Source organism: Leptodactylus fuscus, chromosome 4 (genome assembly GCF_031893055.1).
Source record: "Leptodactylus fuscus isolate aLepFus1 chromosome 4, aLepFus1.hap2, whole genome shotgun sequence".
NCBI lineage: Eukaryota > Metazoa > Chordata > Amphibia > Anura > Leptodactylidae > Leptodactylus > Leptodactylus fuscus.
In genome coordinates this window covers 197,697,773-197,713,982 of record NC_134268.1, presented here as the reverse complement: position 1 = coordinate 197,713,982, position 16,210 = coordinate 197,697,773, and the positions used below count along the sequence as shown (strand labels likewise).

The 16,210-nt window shown below is 40.9% G+C and overlaps 1 protein-coding gene across 1 annotated transcript; it reads left to right on the top strand.

Annotated features, from left to right (window-relative positions):
* Positions 1-12,832: 12,832 nt before the first annotated feature.
* Positions 12,833-15,795, top strand: GJD4 (gap junction protein delta 4). The gene is made up of 2 exons (XM_075269853.1): positions 12,833-12,896; positions 14,750-15,795. The coding sequence occupies exons 1-2, from the start codon at positions 12,833-12,835 to the stop codon at positions 15,793-15,795; spliced, it is 1,110 nt and encodes a 369-aa protein (XP_075125954.1).
* Positions 15,796-16,210: the final 415 nt, after the last annotated feature.

Sequence of the window (16,210 nt, the reverse complement as noted above, 5' to 3'; positions counted from 1 at the left end):
ACTACTTCCCCTGGGCTCCCATTTAATAACATCTTGTAAGAAGACCTGCCATTAGGATTAGTTTCCCGAATCTCAGGCACCTCTGAAAACTCCCATTAATTGGAATCTTAGCTGTATAATGAGCCCCGATCAGCTCCAGCTAATGATACAACCTTATGCTGCCTGCACTTTCATGTCCTCTCCACCTGCTTTCATGGCTATAAAGTCTGGTGGAAAATTAGTTAATTATAATTAATCACCAGTTTTATAGGAACTACATTATCATAAAGGAAATGGTCCCTGTGCTGAATGCATGCCTGACTGTATCCAGGGAATGTTAATGTGCATGTGTGACCAGGGCTCCATCCACTTCTATGGACCTCTCTGCAAGAGCCCAATGGCAGCAGCTGCATGCTCTACCTATTGTGAGAGAGTGAAGGGTGTGGTCTGGGAAGACAGGTATGTCCCAGCCAGGCATCTAAAGGGTGTTTGGTAAAGATTCACACCAGGGAGGTCAGCTGACTAATCAAGACCTGATAATAGTCTGTGTGTGAAGACTGTGAAGTGTGGCACCACACTGACAGAGCTGACCTGTCCAGACCGGACCTCCAAAACAGGTACTGTGCCACCCATTGTTGTTGCCAAGGTGGGAGACTGGTAGCCAGTCTCCTGTATAGTCAGTGAAAAGTTTCCTTACGTTTAAGTTAGTTTTCTCAGCCGAGAAGGAGTTTGTTTTTTGTTTTTGTTTATCCTGTGACTTTGCAAAAGCTGTGTAATGCGCTACATGTGAATAAAGCCTGAATTTGTGTGCAATCCAGTGTTTGTCCCTGTTTCCTGCACTGCTACAAGCATCTACCTGAGCAATTACCCACACTAATATATATATATATATATATATATATATATATATATATATATACACTCACCGGCCACTTTATTAGGTACACCTGTCCAACTGCTCGTTAACACTTAATTTCTAATCAGCCAATCACATGGCGGCAACTCAGTGCATTTAGGCATGTAGACATGGTCAAGACAATCTCCTGCAGTTCAAACCGAGCATCAGTATGGGGAAGAAAGGTGATTTGAGTGCCTTTGAACGTGGCATGGTTGTTGGTGCCAGAAGGGCTGGTCTGAGTATTTCAGAAACTGCTGATCTACTGGGATTTTCACGCACAACCATCTCTAGGGTTTACAGAGAATGGTCCGAAAAAGAAAAAACATCCAGTGAGCGGCAGTTCTGTGGGCGGAAATGCGTTGTTGATGCCAGAGGTCAGAGGAGAATGGCCAGACTGGTTCGAGCTGATAGAAAGGCAACAGTGACTCAAATAGCCACCCGTTACAACCAAGGTAGCCAGAAGAGCATCTCTGAACGCACAGTACGTCGAACTTTGAGGCAGATGGGCTACAGCAGCAGAAGACCACACCGGGTGCCACTCCTTTCAGCTAAGAACAGGAAACTGAGGCTACAATTTGCACAAGCTCATCGAAATTGGACAATTGAAGATTGGAAAAACGTTGCCTGGTCTGATGAGTCTCGATTTCTGCTGCGACATTCGGATGGTAGGGTCAGAATTTGGCGTCAACAACATGAAAGCATGGATCCATCCTGCCTTGTATCAACGGTTCAGGCTGGTGGTGGTGGTGTCATGGTGTGGGGAATATTTTCTTGGCACTCTTTGGGCCCCTTGGTACCAATTGAGCATCGTTGCAACGCCAAAGCCTACCTGAGTATTGTTGCTGACCATGTCCATCCCTTTATGACCACAATGTACCCAACATCTGATGGCTACTTTCAGCAGGATAATGCGCCATGTCATAAAGCTGGAATCATCTCAGACTGGTTTCTTGAACATGACAATGAGTTCACTGTACTCCAATGGCCTCCACAGTCACCAGATCTCAATCCAATAGAGCATCTTTGGGATGAGGTGGAACGGGAGATTCGCATCATGGATGTGCAGCTGACAAATCTGCGGCAACTGTGTGATGCCATCATGTCAATATGGACCAAAATCTCTGAGGAATGCTTCCAGCACCTTGTTGAATCTATGCCACGAAGAATTGAGGCAGTTCTGAAGGCAAAAGGGGGTCCAACCCGTTACTAGGATGGTGTACCTAATAAAGTGGCCGGTGAGTGTATATATATATATATAATTCTTGAACTATTGAATTCACTCCATATACAGCCTGCCAGAGACTGGATAAACAAGCAATACAGTTCAAGATATCTACACGTACCTGTGACCATTGTGTCCAAAAACTAATGACTAGTTTTATTTAGACATGTGCGAGTAGTATTCGATCGAGTAGGTATATACTACGGTATTCGAAATACTCGTACTCGATCGAGTACCACTCGCTATTCGAATGGAAAAATTCGATGCAGAACCAGCATTGATTGGCCGAATGCTATACATTCGGTCCATCAACGCTGGTTCTTCTCCTACCTTTAGAAGTCTTCTCCATGAAGCGTCCCCGTGGTGTCTTCCGGCTCTGATTTCACTCTGCCAGGCATCGGGCCTGGGCAGAGCCGACTGCGCATGCCCGCGCTACAAGAAAATGGCCGCTTTGAGTGAATTCAGAGCCGGAAGACGCCGCGGGGACGCTGCACGGAGAAGACTTCTCGGAGAATCCAGCCCGACCCTCACTCGTGGACTTGGTAAGTTCAATTTGATCGAATGTTGCCTACCCCTGAAACGAGCATTTTTCCCCCATAGCGTATAATAGGATTCAATATCGAATATCGAACATTTTACTGTTCGCTCATCTCTAGTTTTATTTCGTTTTACTAATATTTAGATAATGGAGGCATGAAAGGTGGAGATCAATCTCTTTCTGTCCTTCCCCAAGAATACCAGTCTCCATGGTTCCCATATGGAAGACTTGTCCCTAAGGGTTTATACTGTCACAACTCCAATAATAACTACAATACAAGCAGTGATTCCCAACTGGGATGCTACAGAGAATCCCCAGGAATGATGAGAAAACCAAGGGATAAAATGGCTGCTTGTCCTCTTTAAACTACATTGGCATCCTTAGGACATTGTTACTTGTCTGGGAGCCACTGGTGGACAACTTTACTTGTGTGAGAGGCCACGAGGGGGCATTATTACTTGCCTGGGTTCCATTGTCTAGGGGGCCACTATTACTTGTCTGGGGGCCACTATGAGACATTATTCCTTGCCTGGGGGCCACTGGTGGACATTATTACTTTCTTGGGGGCCACTGGGGACATTATTACTTGTTTGGGGGGCACTAAGGGACATTATGACATTCCTGGGGGCCACTGGAGGACACTATTACTTGTCTGGGAGCCACTGGGGGACATTATTACTTGTCTAGGGGGCCACTGGGGGACATTATTACTTTCTTGGGGGCCACTGGGGACATTATTATTTGTCTAGCGGGCCACTGGGGTACATTATTATTATTTTCTTGGGGCACTGGGGGATATTATTACTTTCTTGGGGACCATGGGAGACATTATTACTTGCCTAGTGGGACACTGGGGGACAGTATTACTTGTCTAGTGTGCCACTAGAGGACATTATTATTTGTCTGGGGACAACTAAGAGACATTATTACATTCCTGGGGGCCACTAAAGGACACTATTACTTGTCTGGGAGCCACTGGGGGACATTATTACTTGTTTGGGGGCCAATAAGGACATTATTACTTGTTTAGGGGGCCACTGGGGGACATTATTATTTCTTTGGGGCCACTAGGGAACTTTATTACTTGTCTGGGAGCCATTGGGGGACATCCTCTGCAAATAACTTAAGAACAAAAACTGTATGTCAGGAGTTTCATGTCATGGGTTTCCATGGCAGAATAGCTACTGGTCAAGCATTGGATGGAGTGGAGTAAAGCACAACTGTTTGGGGGCCCAAACCAAGGTCCATAATGGCATGATTGAGTAAGTCTGGTATGTAAGAACTCGACTGGCCCGCACACAACCGTGACTACAAACCTATTGAGCACCTTTAGGGCTATGATATTGGCCATCTTGTCCAACATCAATGTCTGACCTCAAAAATGATCTTCTGAATGAATTGGTAAACATTCCCACAGACTCACTGCCAAATCATGGAGAAAACCTTCTCAAATAAGAAAGGGAAGCTATTTTATCTTCAGGATAAAGGGGAAAGGGGGACAAACTCCATATTAATACCTATGCATATAGGATACCATGTCCAGCTCCTGTAGGTGTCCCAATACTGTTGTCCAGATACTGTATATATTGCGTTATGACAATTCCATAATTCTATTGTCAGCCATAGTTTTATAATATTGCTTGTGTTTAGCTCTTGAGATGTTAGATATCTTAAGTGCTTAGTTTAAGTGCTGTCCTTTACTCTCTGCTTTATAATTAGATATAGGCTATGAACAGCTAAGACGTCTCAAGATAAAATGTGGTAGAGTGTCTGGATAAACAAATTTTCCCGTGTTACATGGCACACAGCCTGTTACATGTTATCTGGCAAATGATACCGCTTATCTTAATGCCTTGCTAGTTCACTTATTCCGACTCTAACACTTGCCATATCTTAAATGGTCAAGGCTTATGCTTGTATGTGTAAGCAATTTAGTATGGCTTAAAGGGATGGTATGAGATTAGAGAAAGGGGTCTGTGTTTTTTTCTTCTATTAGCTAGGGCCAATAGTAAAAAGCAAAAAAACACAAAATAATTTTCAGTATTTTATACATATAGTCAAAATCTTCTTGAGTATACAAAAAGTTTAAAAAAAATCTAAAAATTTAAATTGTTAAATTCACCTCCTTTTTTTTAATAAAAATTGGAGTAAAAAGCAATCAGAACATCAACGCATTTATGCAACCTAGTATATGGAAATCTAAAAAAGTTTTTTTTCAGAGTTTTGGATTTTTTTAAAGGTGTTAAACATAAAAATTATAGAAATATGGTATAGCCGTAATTGTAACAACCTGCAGAATACAGTTAACACGTCCTTGTGGTTGCACATTGAACTTCATAAAAACAAAACCCATGAGACAGTGGTGCAAACACAGTTTTCCTCTAATTCCACCCCATTCAGATTTTTTTTTCCATCTTCCCAGTACATTGTATGGAAAACTAAATGTTACTAGAGATCAGTGAGTAGTACTCGATTGAGTAGGTATTTGATCGAATACTACGGTACTCGAAGCATTCATACTCGATTGAATACTACTAGCTATTTGCAGTAAATATTTGATTCAGAACCAGCGTTGATTTGCCGAATGCTATACAGTGTATAGAATTCGGCAAATCAACACTGGTTCTGCAGCAGGCTCGGCATTGCTAGTCGGGAGAGCTGGCAGCTTGTTGTTACGAGGGAGCTTACTTTTTCTCATAGGAATGAATTGACCAGTGTACAGCATTCGGCCAATCAACGCTGGTTCTGCTGGAGGCTCGTTTGTGAGGAGGCGGAGTCTAAGATCGGACCACAGCAGTCTCCATTGTGGTCCGATTTTAGACTCCGCCTCCTCACAGACAAGCCTCCGGCAGAACCAACATTGATTGGCCGAATGCTGTACACTGGCCAATCAACGCTGGTCAATTCATTCCTATGAGAAAAAGTCAGCTCCCTCGTAACCGCAAGCTGCCAGCTCTCCCGACTAGCAAAGAAGAGCCTACTGCAGAACCAGCGTTGATTTGCCGCAGGCTCGACTTTGCTAGTCAAGAGAGCTGGCAGCTTGCTGTTATGAGGGAGCTTACTTATCTTTCATCAGCGCAACTGCAAGCGCTGTGCAGTTAAAGCGCACGGACCCCATAGACTATAATGGGGTCCGTGCGCTTTAACTGCACAGCGCTCCTCCTAAACACTCGTGGACTTCGTGACTCTCCTTTAGTTGAATAGTGGTTTCCCCTGAAACAAGCATTTTTTCCCATAGACTATAATGCGATTCGATATTCGATCGAGTAGTCCAATATTGAGGCTCTACTCGAAACGAATATTGAATCTCAAATATTCCACTGTTCGCTCATCTGTAAATGTTACCATTATGAAGGGGTTAGGCTAAGACCCCACGTTGCGGAAACGGAACTTTTTTTTTTTTCTTTTCAATGTAGATTGTGAGCCCCATATAGGGATCACAATGTAAATTTTTTTCCCCTATCAGTATGTCTTTGTAGAATGGGAGGAAATCCATGATAGTTAATAGATAGATAGATATAGATATAGATATAGATATAGATATAGATATAGATAGATAATGAACCGTCACTCGGTCACTGTTGATGGTGCCTGGAAAAGGCTTCTCACCGCCATAACCAGTAGTAAAATAATTTCCGGCACTCAGATATAGAGTTTCCAATGTGTGATATTTATTACATCCAATATATACACAACAAACGTTTATGTCAAAAGTAGACCTTCCTCAGTGTATCGGAGTAAGAGGAGAGCCAGTTGGAAAGGAAGCCAAAAGTACGAGCTGATGGTGTCAGGTAAGTTTGTATTGTACTGTATATATCGGATGTAATAAATATCACACATTGGAAGCTCTATATCTGAGTGCCGAAAATTCTTTTATTCCTTGCAGATGTTGTTCCGGGCAGGATTTGAACCCAGGACTCCAGCGCTGCAAGGCTGCAGTGCTAACCACTGAGCCACAGCTTTTTTGTTGTTGTTGCAGATTTTGTTGCGTTTTTTTTTTAGCCAAAGCCAAGAATGGTTACAAAAGGAATGGAAAATATATAGGAAGTTCTTCTCCTCCTGCGTTCTACTCAATCCACTCCTGGGTTTGGCTCAAAAAAAAAAAAAAAAAACACAACGAAATCTGCAAACAAAAAAAGCTGCGTTTCTACAATGTGGGGCCTCAGCCTTAGGGGCACTACTTTAGAATTTTTTTGATATGGACTTTCTTGGAGACAGACTCCCTTTATGTTGCTGCAGTGATTTATCCTTGTAGAATACGGCTGGATGGCGCAGATCTATACAACACATAAAATAGTAAGTGTTGTAACCAGTCTAATGTAGACTACAAATCCCGGAGAGACCAATGTCTGGCTCCTGCTTAACCCCTGAACAAGTGTGTTCCTTATAAGCTAATAATATCCCCGTCCTGAGCTTGAGGAATTTCACAACTTAAAGCCGTAAAACCCTGCAGTTTACATACAAGAAGAAGCGCGGCGAAAATAAGTAATGGCCATCCCTATAATCCTGGACTATACGTGAAGACGGGGAATGACGTCAATGCTGTAACATGCTCAGAAATGCAGCTGGTCGTACAGAAATAACCTGCATTTGCACCTTCAATAGACGTACAATTGTGTGTATCAGTGGCATATTGTTGGAGAGCTTTGTCACTTTGCATTGTCAAGTGTAATGAGAAGTGTAGCATCATGGACATCACACTAAGTAACCGATCTAGGCTATGCGTGCAATGGGTGTTAGGTTACGCTGGGTTCACACCTGCGTCTGGGGTCTCCGTTATATGGTTTCCGTCTTCTGCATGCCAGAAGACGGAAACCATAGACCGGGTCCGGCCGTGCGCGGCGGTGAGCGTTTTGCGCTCTCCGCCGCGAAACCGGATTTTTTTATCCGGACATAGAGTAGTGCATGTCCGACTCTGTGTCCGGATTATAAAACCCGGTTTCGCGGCGGAGAGCGCAAAACGCTCACCGCCGCGCACGGCCGGACAGCTTTCTCACCCATTCAAATGAATGGGTGAGAAAGTCTCCTGCAGGTTTCCGTATCCTGCCTGTGTTTTAGGCAGGAAACGGAAACCTAAGTACGGAGACCGGGCCGCAGATGTGAATGAGCCCTTAGAGGTTATCTAAGGGCAGCGCCAGACATGGACAGATATATAGTATAAAGTGGATCTCTTATCAGACTACACTGTCCTATCTTGTTTTTGGCATATTTATGATTCTACAGACTGGTTGGTTTGCAGTGCCTGGTGTTCTTCTTCGCCTCACTGCTGCTCCACGCTGCTCTTCTCGCCTCGCTGCCGCCGCATCCCAGGTTAGTGTTTAATGAGCTAGGAAGGCAGGGCTTGTGGCTTAGGAGAGTGTGGGTGGGTACAGGGTGGGGAGACGTGGCGTCTCCCCTCCTAGTACCCGCCCACACTCTCCTAACCTGGGAGGCAGGGGGCAGCGAGGCAAGAAGGGCAGCGAGGCGAGAAGAGCAGCATGGAGCGGCAGCAAGGTGAAGAAGAACACCGGGCACCGGAGCAGCCATCTCTGCAGGTAAGTGGACAACAGGGGGAACTAAGTAGCCAGAGGATTAAAAAAAATCCTCTGGCTACTTAGTGATTCACTACACAGCGTGGATTCTAACAATGAAAGCGTTCAATTGTTAGATTCCATTCTGTATAGTGAATAGGATTGCTTTTAAAATCCGATCTCCGATTAATAAAAAAATCCCATTGACTCGCATTTGGATTGGAATTGGGATCGAGATCGGGTTCGAATGAAAAATGATCGGAAATCGGATTTTAAAATCGATCCTGAAAAGTCAAGATCGGCTCAACCCTATTGACCAGTAGAGGAAGCTCAGCGAGCGAGGAATTCAGCTTTTTGCATTAAAATAAAAAAAAATTCAGCAAACACAATTAAATGTATCCCCGAACTCAGCGTCCTCGACTCTAACCAAATAGCAGCTGTATACACCACATGGTAAGAGATTCTTAATAAAACCTAGTCAGGCTACGTTCACATAGGCATTGAACATAAGAATGGAAAGAAAAGTGGAAATGGATCTGTCTAATAAATCAATAGATCCCATTGACTATAATATACTGGTGCCCATTAATCTGCAAGACCAAAAAGTCTGTCATTTTAGATGGATTCTTCTAATGGAGCCTCCGATACAATGTAGCATTAGATGCATTAGAACAATGTAAAATTTGTTGGAAAGTCTGCGTATCTGTTAAGAGTTACATTTGCAGATCATCGGTGGTAAGAGCTGTATCTTCTGCCATCTATATACCTTTATTTTATTCCTATGACAGTTTCTATGTAATATACTACTGACTACCTGTCAGGTCAGCTTCACAATCGGCACTTCCATGTTGTCAGATCCATTAGGTTCATTATCATCCGTAACTTTTACATTCCCCCTTCTATATTGCCACGTGACTGCCAGAGCAGCGAGATCCCTGTCCCAGTAAAGATCCCGAATGTTGATCATACTGTCAGAATTAGCGCTGGGAGCTTTACAATTATTCCGATCAGAAGGATTGAGTTTCTGGTTATAGATCGGACGGGATGTCATGTTGATATGTCTCAGGGGAGTCTGAAAAGGGAATGGAAGAATGAAGGGTGAGCAGGCCAGGGACAATGTGCACGTCGTCCAGCAGGGCAGTGACTGATAGGAATACAGATGGGAGATGTGCATGTCAGCCATAGATAAACAGGTAGGAGAGACGAGACACAGCTACATAGAGACATAAATAGATGATGTGGTCAGTGCTGAGACATCTCTCTGCGGCGGTGCGGCTACTACATTATTTACAAGGCTAGGAACACAGCAGCAAAACTAAAGTGGTGCGTGCACATTACACAAACATGGCGAATCGGGGATAGATAACCCTAAAGGTGTGTATACAAATTATACAAAAAATGGCTGTTCCTTCTGATTCCAGACCATTGTGTATGGGATTCTTCTGATTTCAGTATAGCTGACTGTTGGTTCCCATGGGGTATATATAGGCCACTGCCATATCCCATACATCCTTATAAAAGTCAGTCTCTGCCAAGCTTGCATATTCATAATGGAGTTGGGTTTAGTTCAGTGGAAATTCTCATCATTTCAGGGGTTTTTCTTATTTGACCAAAGCCACTGATCCATTTTTAATGGACGTCAATCCATAAAAACTGATCCATTGGTTTCTCTTGGGTCGGAAAAGGATAGAGCATGTCTAACTGAAAGGAATATTATTATATGTCTGAGGAGACCCCAGAGTATAATAATTCACCGCAATGCTTGTCAAGACGGCCATTTTAGTTTTTCCAAGATGAAGCTCAATTTTTCTTGGTTTAGTTAAAAAGTGAATATTTCGAGATACTGTATTTCAGTCAGCGAACTGATTTGACCCTCTCTATTAAAAACAGATGAAATTGTCAGTTTTAAAAGTTTGTCACCAGTATGTCACACATTTTTATCAGTTTTCTGTCTGTTTTACATCTGTTTGTCATCCATCAGTCACTTTTGTCCAAGCATCAGCCAATCTGAACAGACTCTGCATATTTTTAATGAATTAAACTGCCCCCGATCGGCTGGTTCGCTTTTTCTCCTTGAGAATCCTTGTTAATCTGGAAAATCCCTATAATGTTGATAAGACTCTGTGAAGTCCAGGCCAGCTTTACTTTTGGCACATTTGTCGGTTCATATAATCCATAAATATTGCCTATGACTTGAAAACCATTGTCATTGTATGTAAATTGAACCTGTTACCACATATGGGGCACATGTGAAGAAGAAGGGTGTTCTGTGCCAAAAAGGAATCCAGGACTCACCTCTGTCAGATTAAAAGGTATCAAGTTTATGAACTGAGCAACGGATGGGACTGAGATTTCCAGGTTTGGGGTCCTAAACCCCAGTAACATAACATCAGACATGCCCTAAACCTCTTCCAAATGCCAAAAAAAATTGTTAGATCTACTCCATTGGAGACCATCTAATGGGAGAAAACTCAAACAATTGTAACTTGTGTCTATTTTTCCTGGACACATTGTATATTATTTTTGTTTGTTTTTATATATCATTTATGTCGGGTCCCCAAACCTCAAGAATGTGATTTGCCAGTTAAACCTGATGATACGGAGTAAATGTGACACATTCTTTACAGATTATGTCTAAAATGTCCAAAACAGGTGCAAGGAGTTAAACAGCAAGAAAGGATGGAAGTGCATTCTTGTCTATTAGTAGAATGTGACCACAGCTAAAAATGTCACCAGACTATAGACGAAAACATGTCTGATCGCCTGCTTTATTATACAGAGTATAAAACTCCTCTACACACAGATATATATATATATATATATATATATATATATATAATCATGATAATATCCAATGGTATCAGTATTACAGCAATAGGACACTGTAGGATTAGGAAAGTTACACTATTTTGGTGCTCTGTGAAACCAATATCAGATAATCCTAATACAGATACTTTCAATGTCTGTACTACAGTGTCAAGACTTGGACCCTCATATAAAAGGAATAATTTACTAATATATTGCTCTCCCCAAAATAGAGAAAAAAATATCTATTTTACCTGGAGATTGCATTATATCGGGATCTATGAGCGATGTCGTATATACAATCCCTGCTGTGCCCTCTAGTTGTAGTGTAATAATTATTATATAAAAGTGTGTTCACATTTGCAGCATCTTCTTATGTTTTAGATTAAGACCCCATGGGGTGGAAACGCAGCGCTAAAGCGCTGGGGGAATAACCGCTGCGTGAAAGCCTATTTAAAATATAAAAATGTTGCCTGGGCAGCCCCTTTAAGCACTAGCTCAGAAAATACCCTTTCTGGACTTTTTATACTGGACTATTACGAGCACAATTTGTTTAACTGGTTTCATTTCCACCAAATTTTTCAAAAGTTATGATAAATTTGGCGAATCTTTATTTGTAGTATTTCTATGCTGAGATGTTCCACCACTTTCCACTTCATCCTCTACTGGAATAAATTTGCCACAATTTTTGCAAATGGTTAAAACGTTGCATTGATAAATTTTGTGTAAAACATGCACCACATTTCAAAAGCGGAACAGAGCAAGATAAAATTTTATTTATTTTTAAAAAAAATCACAATATTTTTGCACAAATTATCTAAAAAAAATATGACCAATTCCTCAATTTGGGATTTTTGATGCTAGAATTTTGCTAGTGATTCATTCCCTCCACCATTATCAGGGACACTTCAGTAAATGTAACTGATGGAAATGCCCATTAGACTAACAGCCACCCATTAAAAGGGAGAACGAGTGCCCATTTATGTAAAATAATGTAAACTATGTTGGGTCACTGTTGTATTATTTTATGGGGTCTGCTCCTAATGTGTTGATAGGTCTGATCTTTCACAAAATTACTTTTTGTCTAAAGATTTAATGACTGATGATGATGAATAAAATTTGGATATTTCTATTATTTCTTGGTGGATAGTTCAAGACTCAGGAAAACTATAGTAAAAAAAAAATTTAGATACATAAAAAATTGGCAAATATAACATTCTTAAAGGTTATGAGATGGCAACACATGTCAAATGTTGTATGAAGAATTCTCACAATTCCACAATTTTCAAAAATTTGGAGCAAAAAAATTTACACTTTTACATTCTTTAATTCATTATCTTGCATACGTCAATAAAACGCAAAAAAGTCCTGGTTAAAATAAATAATTTACATGGATTTACCCAATTAATACAAACAAATTCTTTGTTACAATTTTACAACACGTATCAAAAATTTGATTGTAATTGGTCATTAAGTGGTTAAATTTACAAATGACCAACTACAAGTAACGAGAATTGTGACTGTCATGAAGACCAAGTCTCTTTCAACAGTGTCTGATATCCCATGGGAATTTATAGACGTGTGTCATTCCATGTTGTGATCTCTTTTTCTGACAAATATTTCAGCAATTTTCACATACTGGAATGCTCTTGGGTGATAAGAATAGCCACAATGACTGGGACGCCTCTGGTTGTCTTTTGTCCTGCAGCATTTGTCAGAGAAGACTGACCACAGAGGTAAGAGGAGCAAGAATACTCAAGTGACGTCTGGCTCTTTTGGAGTCCGAAAGCAAATTTTTCCTTTAACAAAAATTTACCTAGAATATATTGGAAAATCCGAAGGTGTGATTCATTGCTTAGAAGGTCGGAGCCTGGAAAACAATGGAGTATTTTGACTCCGTGGGATATTTGATCATCACTTTCAACTACAATGTTACGGTCATCGGTGAGTACCAATTTACACAAATTTTCTAAAAAGTGACTCTAAACCTAAGAATTTAACACATTTTATATTTTACTAAATAACTAATTATTACTAATAATAATTACTTGTGGCTAGTAAAACTTAATTTTCTTTTTATTTCAAATAAAAATAAAAAAATATTTATTTTTTTTTAAAAATCACTTTCAATAAAAAAAACCATTTTACAAAAATAAGAGTGAATTAAATATTATTACAATATTGTTATACCAAAATATAAATTTCCATAATTGGCATATCAGTAACTTAAAAATCTATCCAAATTGTATTCTTTTTCTAACAAAGGATAATTAGTCACTGTAATTATAGAAACTATTATGTAATTGTAATATTCTATTAATTAAAATTTCAATTAAAAATTTAAGTTTACTTCTATAAAATTGCAGGATTATGAAGGTAGATATTCTTTCCCATTTGTTTTTAATTGATTTGGATTATTCTAGAAATGAGTAATATACAATATCATTTATGTATAATTGTACTGTAATTAAACCACTTGTGTTAATAATCTTGAGATTGGTCTTTGAATTATATATATACATATTACATAAAAGCTGTCCAAACGGCTTAACTTATTTTGGTGGGTCTGTAGGTCTCCCAACAATGATCCTAGTATTACATTACTCGTGATACGGTGCTGTGACGGGGGCAGATATTTTTGATGCTACCTAGAAGATTGGATTATGTGATAAATGAGTGTTTTCTTGTCTTTTGGGTGATCACTGGTAGGTTTCTCTAGACAATGATCCATATGAGCCTCCTGACAGCTATCTCAGGTCTATGACAAGATTTATGTCCAATTTCGAAAAAGTAGGACGACTATAAATCTATAGTAAGATCGGTCTGAATGGTCAGAAAGTGTTTGTAGACTTTTTAGGTATTTTCTGTTCTATAGAAGTCCCTGCAATATAAATTTACCTCTCTAGACCAATTTGCACATCTTTCCATTACATACATAAAAATCTTAACACCACACATTTACAAGGCACTCCTCAGACCCCATAAGCGAAGGCGCAAGGGAGGTGCGGAAACATAATAAACTCTAATCTCTTGAACTCCTTTGATATCCTCTTCAGCCATCTTCCAGCCTCTTCTGGGCTCCTGGGTGATGTGTAGGGCCCCAGAGGACCACTGAAGCCTGTGATTGGGCCTCAACAGTCATGAGGATTGTGCCAGTGTGATGATGTTTTGACATGAGCATCATGATGTTGGTGTACCCAACAGGAGTGGTGTAAAATTAAGGCTTCAGTGGTCCCCAGAGCCTGACATCATCCAGAGCACTGATAAAAGTCAGAAGATGACTGAAGAGAACCACAAGGTAGCTCAGGAAAGGTGAGGGAGTATCTGTGTTTGTTATGTTCCTGAAGAGACCCCAGAGTATAATAAAAGCACTTCCAGTTCTATTCAAAAAGTTTCACTAAATATTCACAAAACTAATCTTGTGACATGTACTCAACTCTACATATCACCCATGACAATGAAGAATTTGGCATGGGACAGTTCAACATGCCCAATCCTTCTTTTACCCACCATATGGCACTGGGAGACCCCAAACACCTGAAATTGGTGAGTTGGCTGTCATTCATCTACTGTGCAGTGTCAACTTTACTAACAAGCAAGAACTGAACCATAACATAATGGGTGGTGGCATTTGTTGCTGACGATGCCAAGAATTGTCATTCTACTTCTGCTGTACCATCACACGTTGCCTACACCATAGCAGAAATTTTTCACGACTCTATCTTTAGAGGTTAGAAGACCAAATGAAAATTACATTCATTTCAGAGTTAAACAAAGTTGCTGTTTTTGTGTTCTAGGCAAAATCTGGCTGACACTGATAATCCTCCTAAGAATGGTGATGGTTGTTCTGGCTGGATTCCCACTCTACCAAGATGAACAGGAGCGATTCATCTGCAACACGTTACAGCCAGGTTGTTCCAATGTGTGCTACGATATTTTCGCTCCCATGTCCCACATGAGATATTGGCTCGTTCAGACTGTCATTGTGTTCTTACCCTATGCTTTATTCAGCGTGCATGTCTTCCATAAAGTAATGACCTATATGGCAGCATCAAATGACAACTGTCGAAAAAGCAACTCTTCCACCTATCATGGCGTGGGTTTACAAATGGAAATACTTGATTTCTCGGGAGCCTATCTTGTCCACCTGGTGTTGAGAATTTTATTAGAACTTGGCTTTGCCGTTGGCCAATACTTTCTTTTTGGAATCTTAGTTCCTAGCAGATTCAGCTGTTCCCAGGCGCCATGCACCAGTAATGTTGACTGTTATATCTCAAGACCTACTGAGAAATCTCTGATGATGATATTTATATGGGGCTCTGGGGTTGTTTCTCTGATACTTAGCTTAGTGGATCTCCTTTGTGTGATTCATAGAAGAAGCCATTCTGAGAAGATTAAGAAGCAGCTACTGCTTCTCGAAAACGACTCCCTAAAGGGCGGACGTTGTTCGGAAACCCCTCCACACACTAAGCTAGCTGTGACCCCGGACCAGATGGTCATCTACCCCAGCAGCCCTTCCCGCAACCTTGAGAAAGCAGACGGCCAAATCAAAGGTGACTCCCATTCTCTGCCTTCCTTTGAAGGAGAAACAGCTTCATTTCAGACTGAAAGCTCTCGCCAAGAAATGGGAAAGTCTAACATCAACGCAAACAGTAATAAAACCTGCTCCTGGCAAGTGAACGCAACGTCAACTGGAAGTAATACATTCGGAAATGAACATCATCTGCTTACCCACAGGCAAGCAAAGGCTAAGAAAGAAAATTGCAGTAATCCCAGTCTGGAGGAGGCTTCACAGCCCGACAAAAACACTGGATCGAAGAATAAAAAATCTGAGTGGGTCTAATGTATTCAGATATAAATGTATTTCTCTTGTTGTACATTGGCAAGCAAAACATTTTTAGAGGTCATCCTTTGATCTGCATCTTACTTGTATCTTGGATACACTATTCAATAATGACTAATAGATACAAGTTGAAGTACTGAAGTGCTTACATGTATCCGACGTGTGGTCAGTTGTCTACGGTTTATCATTTAGACCTTGATCAGTTTTGGTTCATTTTTATATGTTTTGTTTAGTTAGTCAAAACCAGATCAAGTACAGAATTTCTTAAGACTTGGACAGGGACATCAATATATCCCCTTGGCAGTCTACCTAGGTTGGCCGATAGGAAAGGGGAGGTTCACTGCTGTCTGCCCCATTGTTGATTGCATTTTCTACAGTTTTTGGGCATCTAGCCAGCTGAGCGGCTTATGGCGCG

Coding starts and splice junctions, on each gene's coding strand:
- GJD4 (XM_075269853.1), top strand. CDS start 12,833: ATGGAGTATTTTGACTCCGTGGGATATTTGATCATCACTTTCAACTAC. Junction 12,897..14,749: donor CTACAATGTTACGGTCATCG/GTGAGTACCAAT, acceptor TTTGTGTTCTAG/GCAAAATCTGGCTGACACTG.